Source organism: Gossypium arboreum, chromosome 12, assembly GCF_025698485.1.
Source record: "Gossypium arboreum isolate Shixiya-1 chromosome 12, ASM2569848v2, whole genome shotgun sequence".
Lineage (NCBI taxonomy): Eukaryota > Viridiplantae > Streptophyta > Magnoliopsida > Malvales > Malvaceae > Gossypium > Gossypium arboreum.
This window is the reverse complement of record NC_069081.1, coordinates 85649909-85662471: the sequence shown is the minus strand read 5'-3', so window position 1 is coordinate 85662471 and position 12563 is coordinate 85649909. Positions and strand designations below refer to the sequence as shown.

General features: G+C 30.9%; 1 protein-coding gene across 1 annotated transcript; it reads left to right on the top strand.

Annotated features, from left to right (window-relative positions):
* The first annotated feature begins 281 nt into the window (after nucleotides 1-281).
* On the top strand, nucleotides 282-3051 carry LOC108478501 (spindle and kinetochore-associated protein 1 homolog). The gene is made up of 9 exons (XM_017780960.2): nucleotides 282-595; nucleotides 709-833; nucleotides 983-1095; nucleotides 1663-1735; nucleotides 1814-1881; nucleotides 1998-2103; nucleotides 2189-2218; nucleotides 2352-2465; nucleotides 2735-3051. Exons 1-9 carry the CDS (start codon nucleotides 499-501, stop codon nucleotides 2810-2812), a joined length of 804 nt encoding a protein of 267 aa, XP_017636449.1. The 5' UTR covers nucleotides 282-498; the 3' UTR covers nucleotides 2813-3051.
* The last annotated feature ends 9512 nt before the right edge of the window (nucleotides 3052-12563 follow it).

The following is a 12563-nucleotide window of genomic DNA, read 5'->3' as shown; positions in this document are numbered from 1 at the left end:
GTGACACTCTAAGATTTGTGCCATGTCATCAACTAATTTTTTAAATTAAAAATATAGCTTTTTAGGTGATGACATGATACAATATTAATGCCATGTCATCACATGGATTAAAATTGAAAATAAATTACCAAGTTCAAGGACTAATGTAGAGCAAAATAATTCAAGGATTAAGTTAAAAAAGTTACCAAATTCAAGGACTAACTGTTACTTTTATCCCAAATATAAACAAATTTGCCTGAGTAATAGGCTAATAATATCCATATAGTTTGGGCTAATAATATCCCAAATGTTACTATTGGGTCTCTGGCGGATTTCAAATTGTCCAATTGTTAGAAAATAATTGTTGTTTCAATTCCCCGGATCACCTTCGTCATCACTGGTTCTAATTTCAAACTCTAATCCCCTTTCTGTTTCCCACCAAAACTCTCAAATCCCTAAAATCAATTGATTACCCATTCGAAACCAATCGGTCCCACTCGTAAAGAGGAGAGAACAGAGATGGATCTTAAACAAGCCGGTTCATCACTCGATTCTCTGATATCTTCATTCAACACTCGAATCGCTGAGCTACAAGAACTCGTCATTGCAAGGAACAGTGAGTTAACTCGGAATTCAGCTCTCTTTCCCCCTTCCTTTTTCTTCTTTTCGGAATCCATGTTAAATTTTGCTTTAGAGCTTGTAAGATTAATGCTCTTCCTTTGTTCACAGTGTACCCGGCGAGTAGTGTGACGGATTTGTCGGCAATTGATGCGGCATTGAAGGGCATGGAGCTTCAAGTGAAGGCGATCAAGGACCGCTTGCACGAGGAAACCAAGGCCATTCCAAAAGCCAAAGTACGTTCCTTCTAAAATCTTCAGTTCTTTCCTCATTTAGAGGCTTGAACTTTTAAAATTAAGGTTCGGAATAAGGTCTTTTTAGTATAGTTAATTTGAATATTATTGGAAATTTTTTGGCTGAGCTGAGATCGTTGTGATGATTTCAGAAACTGATTGCCAAATCGCTGCGGCAGCAGAAGAAATTGCAGAGTATGTCTGTTTATGCACCCTCATATTTGCCTGAAAGAACTGCAACCTTGAATTTGGACTCTGATAGAGGGTAATTAAATTGCGAGATTTCTTTTTCTCATTATGTATAGGTTAGATTCTGCCATTAGTCCCTATGTGTAAGTTGTGATTTAGTCTCTATATTTTAGTTTTGTCAAAATTTAGTCCCTTTACTTTTTGAATTGTCTAATTTTAATCTCCGGACTTTTTGAATTTTGAAATATTAGACTTTACCCAACCGGTAGCAGTTAAACCCTATTGGTTAAATTCTGTTATTAATATTGTACTATGCCTAAAGTTATAGGTTTAGTCTATGTTCTCTGATTTGATCATTCATATTTTCTATACTTTTTAAAATTTCAATCTGGCTTTTTTCTCAATGGAAATAACAAACTGTCATGACACATATGATGATATGTTTGTTGCATCAAATTTTGAAATAACAAAACTTAAACAGCTACCATTTGGTAATGACTGCAGTTTTAAAAATTGAAAAGTACAGGACTAAAAATAACCAAGTTAAAGTATATTCAGGAAACTTTGCTATATAGTAATATACTTTAATTTCAGTTTCTTGTATGTAGAGATAATGATTATATGCAACATCATTTTGTCTCAGTTTGGTTCCTGAAGCCTGTAAACAGCAGCCTAATCAGAGCACTATGGTTGAGGAGCCTGCTGCTATACCAAAGGTTTGTAATGGCACTATAGTTGCTAAATAGATGGAACTGAACTTGGGGCTTATTTCATTATATTTCCTGTAATGGCAGGAGAAGAAAAGCCGTGGCTCTCCGCCATTATGGTACATAACTGCCGGTGAATTAGATTCATTGTCTTCGTAAGTATATCTTTTTAAACCAAGGCTAGGATAATTTCTTTTGCTGCACTCTCTTCTTTTAAAGTGGCTTAATAACGATTTCATTCTTGTCTATCACTAACTCATCTCTAGTGCAGGTACATGAGAGGAAGGCTCACACTTGAGAAGGTCAATGCAGCTATTAATGACATGGCAACATATGCTGAGGCAAATGCTCAGCTTATTGCTGCTCCTAAGAAGAAGGTATTCATTTCAAAGCTTTGTGGTGTTTATTTATGTGTCTATAATCTCATGGTCTTCGCTAATAATTTTCCCTTTCTTCATGAAGTTGGCAGAAAATCAATGGGAGAGAGCCTTGGTAAGTAAATCCTAACCAGCATGTGACACAATGTTTCTCTGTTGTCTATTGTAACCATTTTATCACGTTGGTGCTGAACATGCTAATTAACTGCTGTGAATTTGCAAGTAATTTTTTGAATTACCATATGCAGGAACTGAAAGATATTGCAACGACAGAATCTATAAAGGGAAAGCACTTTTTCCTTGAAACTGATATGAAAGGACCATCATTGAAGCTTGACAATACTGGAAAAGCCATTCTAACTGTGAGTTCCTTCTTGCCCTTCCTTTCGTTTGCTGATAAAAGCCTATTCATGACATGTACGTTAATTAGGATGCAATGTTTTATTGATTAATAGAGCTGTTTAAGATATATGGTTCAATTTTATTCTTATGGTTAATTAATTGTTAAGAACTTCTAAATACTCCACAATGGGAATGAAACTGTCATTTATGTCATGTTATGCAAGTGATGTTTTATGTAGAAACATATTGAAACCCCTTGTTTATTTCATGGCTATATGCTGTTTGATAGGTCCTTCGTCACCTTGGTCGCATCAGTGAGACTCGGATGGGACATCATCGTGTGATCATTCTTTTGAAACCTCAATGAATCGTCTCAATTCATGTACGCTTAATTACAGCTTATATTGTTAATTCTGTGTCCAACTTGCATTGATGTTGAAGTGTGAAGATGATTAAGTAGGCAGTAACTATCTAGAGTCCTGGATGAGTATTAGTAAAGCTTACTAGGACTGTCTCCAGGAATATATGGTTCAAATCTGAACTCTTTCTGATATGGAAGTTGAATAACAAGAAATATAAATTTATATATGGGTTGATTTTTTTATCCCTCCAGCTGCCAGCCGATAATCATATTGCTCTCTCTCTTCTATAGACTTGTCAATTAGATTGATTGGATCGGTTTGGGGTCATTTTGGGTTTGGTTTCTTTATAGTTGGAATTAGTTTGAGTTAGTATTAAATAAGTTGGAGTTATTTTTTATATTTTAATCGAAATGAGTCAGATTTGAGTTCGGGGTCATCGAATCAAATTTTTTATTCTGGCCTGGATTGACTGGTGAAGAACTTCCCAATCTGTTCTGACGTGTGCATCTGATGATACCCTTGATTTGTAGCAGACAGATATTTCGTTATTATTATTATTATTATTATTATTTGGCCTTGGGGATAAAATTTCAATAATTTGTTACAAATATATTTGAATTAGATAAGTTTGATTGGTTGAGTTGGGAATAGATTGGAGAAAGATTTTGGATCAATTGAGCTGAAAATCAGTATAGATTATTCAACAGGCTAAAAGATCATTTGAATTGATTTTAGTGATTTATTTAATTAAATTATTTGAATCAATTGGACTAATAAATTAGTAGCATGACTAATACAATCACTATCTGGTTGAAAAAAAAATATTATAAAATGTAGTAGTGATTGTATTAGCTCATTTTATAAGTAATTGTCGAAGTCAGAGAGAGTAACTGTAACTATTCTTTGTATTAGAGTCAATAATAATTTTAATTTCATAATTATACAATTATTAGTACTAACCCGTGATTGTTTGTTAGTGATTAATGTAATCACAAGTTCATACTAATTGCATAAAAATAGGCTTTCGTTTCCTTCCAAACCTTTTTTCAACAAATTTAAGTGGTTTAGTATTATATATATATATTGACAAATTGAACAAGTGGGGGAGGAATGGGTTGAAAAAATGATTGGAGAATATATATGTTTTATTTTAATTAAATTATGTTATTTTGAAAAATAATTATTTTTAGAAGAATAATTTGAAATAAGTATTTATCATTTAAATTATTGTATATAATTAGGATGACAAAAAAATGGATTAATTTTTTCTCTCATCTTGATTCGATTTTTAAATCTCGTCTCATATTTGATTTTATTTAAAATTTTAAATCATCATGACAAAAAAAAACCTCCACTTCAGCTTGATTTGCTACGAAATGTTATGTTTTTATTTTTATTTTTATATATTATGTTGAATTTTAAAAGGTCAAATTAAATGCATATTATATAAAAAGTTAAAATATCTCATTAAAATATATAAAATAGTTAAAATGTTACTAAATCTTATAAAAGATTAAGAAATTATAACTACAAATATAAAAATTTATAAAATTAAAAAATATTTTGAAATGTGTTTTAGGAAAAAGGCAATACTATTTTAATCAAAATCTTACCCTATTCCGATCAAAATATTTTAAATGAAACTTGATGCACTTTGAAATATTTTTTCTTTTATTTAAATAATCTAGTTCTATACTGTAGGGGTCTAATGAATTCGAGTTATGTCCAATCACTAAGGTGAAATATATCATGCGCTTAAATGCATTCGAACTTATGAATTCTCAAATATTACAATAAAAATAATGTTAATCAAATTAAGACTTGATCGACTAACTTGTGTACCCCAACTACTTTAATATATATTTTAAATATAACCTAATCAAATGGGCTGACATGTGTGTTCTTGTAATCCCAAAAACACCCCCAAATTCCCATCTATATAAACTTTAAACCTATACCTCACCATATTCACCACGCTACAAACCCTAAAACCTTCATCATTGAGAAAAAAAGACCTTCAAAAATAGCTTCCAAATCTATTGCAACCTTAGCTCTCCTCCTCTCTCTACACCTTCTCTTTTCCACCATGGTCACCTCAACATTAGTTCCATGCCCACCACCACCAAAGAAACATTAAATATTATGTGATAGAGGAAATGAAAGAAAATTGAGAAAGAAATTAAAAGAGTATCAAAAGATTAAATTGTAAAGATGCAAAAGTTGATGGATTACAATTATTAAAAGTACAAGGACTAATATGTTAAAACATAAAAGTTATATGTTAGGAATCGACCCGATTAAGTAACGAACAAGAAAAATAGCGGAATAAATTGAGAAATTGAACACACAAATTTAATGTGGAAAAACCCCTCCAAAGAGGATAAAAAACCACGAGCAAAGATAATTTTACTATAATGGCAAAAGAACGAAGAGTACAAAAGATGGAGATTAAGACTAAACCCCGAAAACTTGAAAACAAAGAACCCTCAAAACGTAAACACAAAATTCTCTAAATGTGTTATGAGTTCTAATCTCTAATGGCTGTTTTTTTCTAAGGTTGTAAAAGAGCCTATTTATAGGCTAAATTCATAGGTCAAATAATAATAAAATAATCTAAACTAATCAGTGTTTGATTGAAACAGAGTAAATAGAGTTTAACTGAAAGATTATTTCTCAAATTTGACTAAAAATAGGAGTCATATTTAACATTATATACGAAAGAAATGATAAAAATTAGTGATGAATTATGGAAATTATATTAATTAGTGAAATGTGTTACATATATTAAAAGAAGATATAAATTCTATTTATTGAATTGATGTCCTAAGGACTAAAATTGTAAGATAAGTAAAAATGATATGTAAATGTGATAATAAGAATATGTGGTGAAATATGGAAATTAAACTAAGAAATGAAATATGTTGGATTTGTTATTAAAAGCAAAAGATATTGTTACATGAAATGTTGTGATGATGACTAAATTGCAAAGAAAGTAAAAGTGATATGTGAAATGTATAATAAGAATTATTAGTGAATTATGGAAGATTATTAAATATGGGGACAAATTACATGTGTTAATTGTTAGTACAAATCTCCGTGAGGAAAATCTCAAACACACAAGTTACAAGGCTCCAAAGCGTGTATCAAGTTACTATCTTTAAGGTTATATTCAACCCTTACCTATCTTCGGTGTGCAAAAGAGTTTTGAACTGACGAGAATAATCCACTAAGCACTGAGCAATTTATAACAAGAAACTCAATTTCTACAAAGGATTTTTGCAGTAATACTTTATAGAATAATTTAATAATATTAGAAAATAGAGGAATGAAAGAAAGAATTTTAGGATTTATTGGTGTGATTTCTAAATAAAATCCCATTCCCATTTATAAGAATTTTCATGTCTCTTCGTAGAGACATCTTTCAATAGATGTCTTTTGAATAAATAAAAATAATAATTATTCATCTAATTTTATAACTATTCAAGTAATATTGTTTGAATAGTTATAATTATTTTCAAAAATCAAATGATATAACTTTTGACCAATGACCAAAAGATTTATCTATTGATTAATTACACTCATTCATTTATATTTATTGGAACACTATAAATATTTGAAAATCCTCCAACAATCTCCCCCCATTTTCAAATATTTGAAAATGTTCCAACATTAATGAAAGTGGAAGATATAATTACACAAAATATTGTTACAAGGACTAAATTATAAAAAGTGTAAAAATGATGTATGTATGATATGATTTGCCTAAGTAGACAAGATAAGAACTATTGAGATATTAGTGGCATGCCATTAAGGAACCCTAGCACGCTCTTTAATTGATTTTAAAACAATAGTGCTCTCCGGTCAACACATTTGTGCCCTCTGTTTACTCGCTTTAGTAGTATTCCATTACTTACTTTGGTAGTGTTCCATTCAGTTCTGTATATCCTAAATGTTCTATTTAGTCTACTAAGCCTCTGTTAAAAAGGTAAAAGATTTCCTTTATATAAGGTGAAAGGGTTTCCTCTGTTAAATGCTAAGTTACCATAATTGTTAAATGAAGAAATGAGAAAATAAAGTCTACTGAAAATGGACTAAAATATAATATGGGAAACTAATAGTAATTAATGAAGATAAATGATGACTAAACAATAAGCTTTGAGTTAATTACGAGTAACAGTTCTAACTAACGTTAGAGAAATAATTGAAATAATATATCAATTAAACGAAATAGTAAAATGATTAAATATGTTAATGGGACCAATTTAAATATTGGTGGTAGATAAAAGACATGTTAATGAAATGGTTAATTATAAAATAATGAAAATACAAGTCATTAAATGATTCTACGTACTATTAATAAGAGAAATTAAGTTTATGATAGATAGAAACATAATTTAATTTCTAGTTCTACTTACTAAGCTTGCAAAAGCTTAATGCTTGTTTTATACGCGTAGGTAATGAGAAGTAAGTCAAAGATATTGTGGATAGGCCACATCTCGTCACATTAACACATTTGTGGACCCAAGAAAAGGGTAAAGTTTTATTCTTAGTTGATTTAGTAAATGGCATATTCTTAGGTGAGTGTTATGCTAGTAAATGAAAAGTTGAGGGACTTAATTGTAAAACTTGGTACTTGTTTAAAGTTTATAAGAAAATTATAAGTTATGAGTATCATGCTTGATTATGAGAAATTGGGATTGGATAATATATTTTTATGTTTGAAATGAGAACTAATGTCTTAAAATGATATGTTGAACAGGTGAAGGTTTAAGAAAAATTGGGATTAAACTGGCAAATTATCCCTTAAATTTCAAACCACATGGTCTAAGAAAATCCACATAGTCTAGCCACATGGACATGTGACTTGTTGGGAAATGTGCCCATATTGTAGCAAACATGTAGTTGTTTTCTATTTATTTAAACGATGAATAAATAAATAAAGTTAATTTCAAATTTCACAATTATGTCTTTTGCATTTTCTGTCTTTTATATTTTGCATGCATAGCGAAATTGTGACAAGTAAAAATTAGCTCACTGATTGTCTAAAGTTCAAACTGAAGATAAATGACATTGTAAAGAACGTTTACATTGCGAGAAAGACAACTTACTTCAATAGATAATCTAAATGAGTTCATAATTCTGTAAAAGAATCAAAGTGAGCATTTGATTCAAATAATGAGAAGGATTATTATGTTGTCTACAATTCCAATTAGGGAGATAACTAGTCTTGGCTATCGGAGCTGTTAACTCCATGAGTAGAGACATAGATCTATTCATTGGTAGAACGATACATTGGATTGGACCTAAGATGAATTAATTCTGAATCTGTTTGTGAATTAATTCACTTGTGTCGTTCATGGTGTGATTTACCTAAATCCTGAGTTAGTCACGGACCATGCGTATGCAACGCATGTGCTTTGATATAAGTGGAGGCTTATGCTCTAAAGATGATCGAACCCATAGCTGGTATGTTAGGTACATAACTTGTGTATGGCATGGCTTTACTAGAAATAGTGGAATTTATAGCTCAATTAAAGAGTTAATAATATCCTCTCATTGACATTGTGTGTATTGATAAATATGGAACGTGGCCACAGGTTGCTTGTTTTGGAACGAGCAATTTATCACAGTCATTTGCTGACAGTGATCATATAAATCATTAAGAAGTCACAATGGTGACAATGAGATAAAATAGGATTGTATTGAGTGAACATATTTAACTTAAAGGAATAGAATATTATATGAGGGTAACACATACATGACGAGGTCATTGGACAAAGCAGTTGGATGAGTTGCTTTCGTAAAAAGTATACAATAAGGAGTTTTCAATCATGGTACTTCTTGTGGACTGACTCCATGATTAAAGTAATTTCAAATTATTAAAACAATGCTTTTGGACATAATTGCAATCACTAGAGCCTAATTGTATATATTCGATTGGTCCTTCCACTAGCTTAACAAAACCTCAATCGGATTGCATTTGAGGGAGAAAAAAATTTACGACTTTATGAATAAGTTAATTGAGTTGATTTATTCGATGTGGAATTAAATTAGGTGGCCGTAAGAATTGTTCAACTAGAGAATTTGATTAAAGAGTTTTCTTGAAAAATTAATTTGGAAAATCTCAGTGATTTTAGGAAATTTTTTGATAAAGTAAACTTAAATTAATCAAATTAATTAAAATTAATATGATATTTTTGGAAGTTAATTTTCAAGTTAGATAATTGGCCCAATGGGTAATTGAATTTAAAAATTGGATCTGAGATCGTAAATTGGGCCCGAGAGCCCAAAACCGAGACCAAGACCCAAAAAAATTGATTGAATCGGGCTCAATATGTGAAACCGGGCCGACAGCCCAACTGGTGGCTAGACCTAACCAATCGGGTCTTCATTGACCCGGATTGAACCGGCAGCAGTCGAGCTGGCTCGGGGTGCTGTAAGGGTGTCACACCTGTATCACCGAACACGATGGTGCTGTGGCTGCGACGGCGGCGTCCCAGTGGCTAGCGGCGATTGGTTATTGGTGGTTGAGCAGTGAAAGAGTTACACTCCTACTGGGACTCTACTAGAGAATTTGATTTTAGGTTAATTATTCCAAAAATAATATTATTTTAATATTTTAATATTAAATTTAATTTAATACTTATCTTAATATTAAAGTTAATGTAATGTTTACATTGTAGATAAACATTCTATTATTATAATAAAGTTTAATATTAAATTTAATCTAATATTTATCCTGATAAATATTATATGATAAATATTATATTAATTTAATATTAAAGTGATCAACTTTAATCGTAGTTAACTCTCTATGCTCTCCTATATAAAAAGAACCTTGGGTCATTATTTACACATTTAAATTCAAAAGAAAGTTGTAAAGATTATTCCGAAATTTTAAAATTATTATTTTACTTTTATATATAAATTTTAAAGGGATAAAATTAATATGTTATATAAACACTAATTAAAATATTCAAGTGAGATAGTCATAAATTATACAAGCAATATCCAAGATTCTTAACACTATGTAAATTATATAATTAGTCTTTTATATCAAATCAGTTGGACCATAACTTAAAAAATGTTATGGACTTTTGTTTGCCCATATTTAAATATTGTGGAGTTGCATTAAAATTATTATAAAAAACTCGTAAACATCAAAGAAGATGGGATGGGGGTGATTACGAATGCATAAACTAGACTGTCTATAGGAATATGATTCAAATTTGAACTGTTTTTGTAACCTCCTTAAATTGGCCTAAACGTTATAGCTAGATTGAGAAGTTTACATTAGCCATTGAAATGGCTAAGTTAATTTACGTTACTTTTGAAGACCTTAAATGAACTCATTTTAGAGAAAAACTGTAGTTGTACTTTGAATTAGTTTAAAAAAACATTCATTTACTAGGTCATCTGTACTTAAGATTCATTTTATTATTGAAAATGTTGTTTTATAAAAAAATCGTTTGTTAGTCGCTTTTCTTTGTAAAAACTTGATGTTAACTAATTTAGGAAAAGAAAAAAGAAAACTATTGTTCAAGTCATTTTGGAAATCTAGTTGCCTTATCGATTTGTTTTTTCAAAAATAGTTCCTTTGCATTGCATCATTTGCATCACCCCATGCTCATACACTATTTGACATCGATTTGATAAAATGACAACAAGAAGAGAAAAAGAATGGTACAAGAACCCGTTGCAAAAAGAAGAGAAATTGATGGTGAATCTTGGTGGCTTGGGCGGCAACACACAAGGAAGAAAGAAGGAAAAATGAAGAGAAAAGAGGAGAGGAAGAGGGTGAACGGCTAGGATAGGGAAAATTGACTTAAAGGCAAGGCAAGGGAATTGAACCTAGAACCTTATTTTAATTTCCATACTTTCTCATATTTCTTTTAGCCACTAGGCTATTTTCTCATTCTTAAAATAAATTTGCAATGTTTATTTTAAAACCAAGGCATGTCTTATACTAGGGTTTGATGCAAAATTTGCAAAATAATAAAAATAATATGAGAGAAGAGATTTGAACTTAGGTTTCAAGGAACATTTCACTAACAGTTAACCAATAAACTAATACCTCATTTATTTCTTAAAACATAAAGATAATCTCAAAAATTAGGGCATGACCACTCTCTCTCGATTCACAAACTCGATTTTACTAACTATTGATTTTTGGGATGTGACAGTTTTTTTGTAACTACCCGATTTAGGGCCTAGTCGGAATAGTGGTCTCGGGACTATAAATCTGGATTCGAATAAATTATTTTATAAGTCTTACACTATGGCTCCAGTGGGTTCCCTTAACCAAGCCATTGCCTATGAGTCGCCGGCTCATTCTTCAACAGGCAAGGCAAGGGAATTGAACCTAGAACCTTATTTTAATTTCCATACTTTCTCATATTTCTTTTAGCCACTAGGCTATTTTCTCATTCAAAAATAAATTTGCAATGTTTATTTTAAAAACAAGGCATGTCTTATACTAGGGTTTGATCCAAAATTTGAAAAATAATAAAAATAATATGAGAGAAGGGATTTGAGCTTAGGTTTCAAGGAACATTTCACTAACAGCTAACCAACAAACCAATACCTCATTTATTTCTTAAAACATACAGATAATCTCAAAAATTTGGGCATGACCACTCTCTCTCGATTCACAAACTCGATTTTACTAACTCTCGATTTTTGGGATGTGACAGTATTTCTGTAACTGCCCGATTTAGTGCCTAGTCGAAATAGTGGTCTCGGGACCATAAATATAGAGTCAAATAAATTATTTTATAATTTCTTAGATGTTATAGCATTTTTTTAGGAGTGCATGAAAAAAATTGGTGAGTTAATTGTGACGTTTGTGAGCCCGATTGTGAAAAAGGACTAAATTGCATAAAATGCAAAAGTCCTATTTTGATAGCTAAAAGTTCCAAATAGCTAGAGATCCTAAATTGTGGGTCGTTAAAGGGAAATTAGACCCTTTAAGGAGGCATGGCCGACCATAGGAGACAAGGGTGGTCAAATTTTCAAAATTTGGTAGGTTAGGTGGCATATTTTTTACTAAAATAGAAATAAAATGAGAGAAAGATGATATCACCTTCTCATATTCTTCTCTACCACCAAAATTTTCAGCAAAAATAAGGGTTTTGGAGCTTGAAAATTTTAGCAACTTTAAGCCTTCACAAGTAAGTGATTTGCCAACCCTTTGTTGAATATTTTTGTACTTTTGAGACCCTTGAAGCATAAGCTTTCAAATGAGGGTACTATTTTGCAAAATGATTAAGAGTTTAGGGTTTTTCCATGAAAGGATTTGTAATGTTTGCTGAGTTTTTGTGGAAGAAAATGAGTCTTGGGTATCTTATAACCAACTTTTATGAAAGGTGTTAGCATGAAAACACCTAAAAGGACTATTTTGTATAAGTTTTAAAATAGATGATAAGTGTGTGAAATAGTGGGAAATTGGAGTTTCTATAAGAGTATAAAGGTTTTGGCTAGGCTTAAGATGTGAAAAAATTCGATAAATATCGATTTTCGAGCTTAGGGGTAAAATGGTCATTTTGCAAAAGTATAGGGGAAAATTGGTCATTTTGCCCAATTATGTATTGTAGAGTGCCTAGATTGATAAGTAACTAAATAAGTGCATTTTATTATTATAGATCAAGAAATACCGAATCCAAACCTAAACCGGGGGAAAGCCGAGCAAATTAACTAAATAGACTAGTCGCCATATTTTGTAATCCAAGGCAAGTTGTATGTAAATAATACAACTAT

Excerpts from the sequence above, each read along its gene's own strand:
- LOC108478501 (XM_017780960.2), top strand. The coding sequence starts at position 499 with ATGGATCTTAAACAAGCCGGTTCATCACTCGATTCTCTGATATCTTCA. Across the intron at positions 1,882-1,997 it reads GAATTAGATTCATTGTCTTC|GTACATGAGAGGAAGGCTCA; the intron begins GTAAGTATATCT and ends TCTCTAGTGCAG. Across the intron at positions 2,104-2,188 it reads TTGCTGCTCCTAAGAAGAAG|TTGGCAGAAAATCAATGGGA; the intron begins GTATTCATTTCA and ends TTCTTCATGAAG.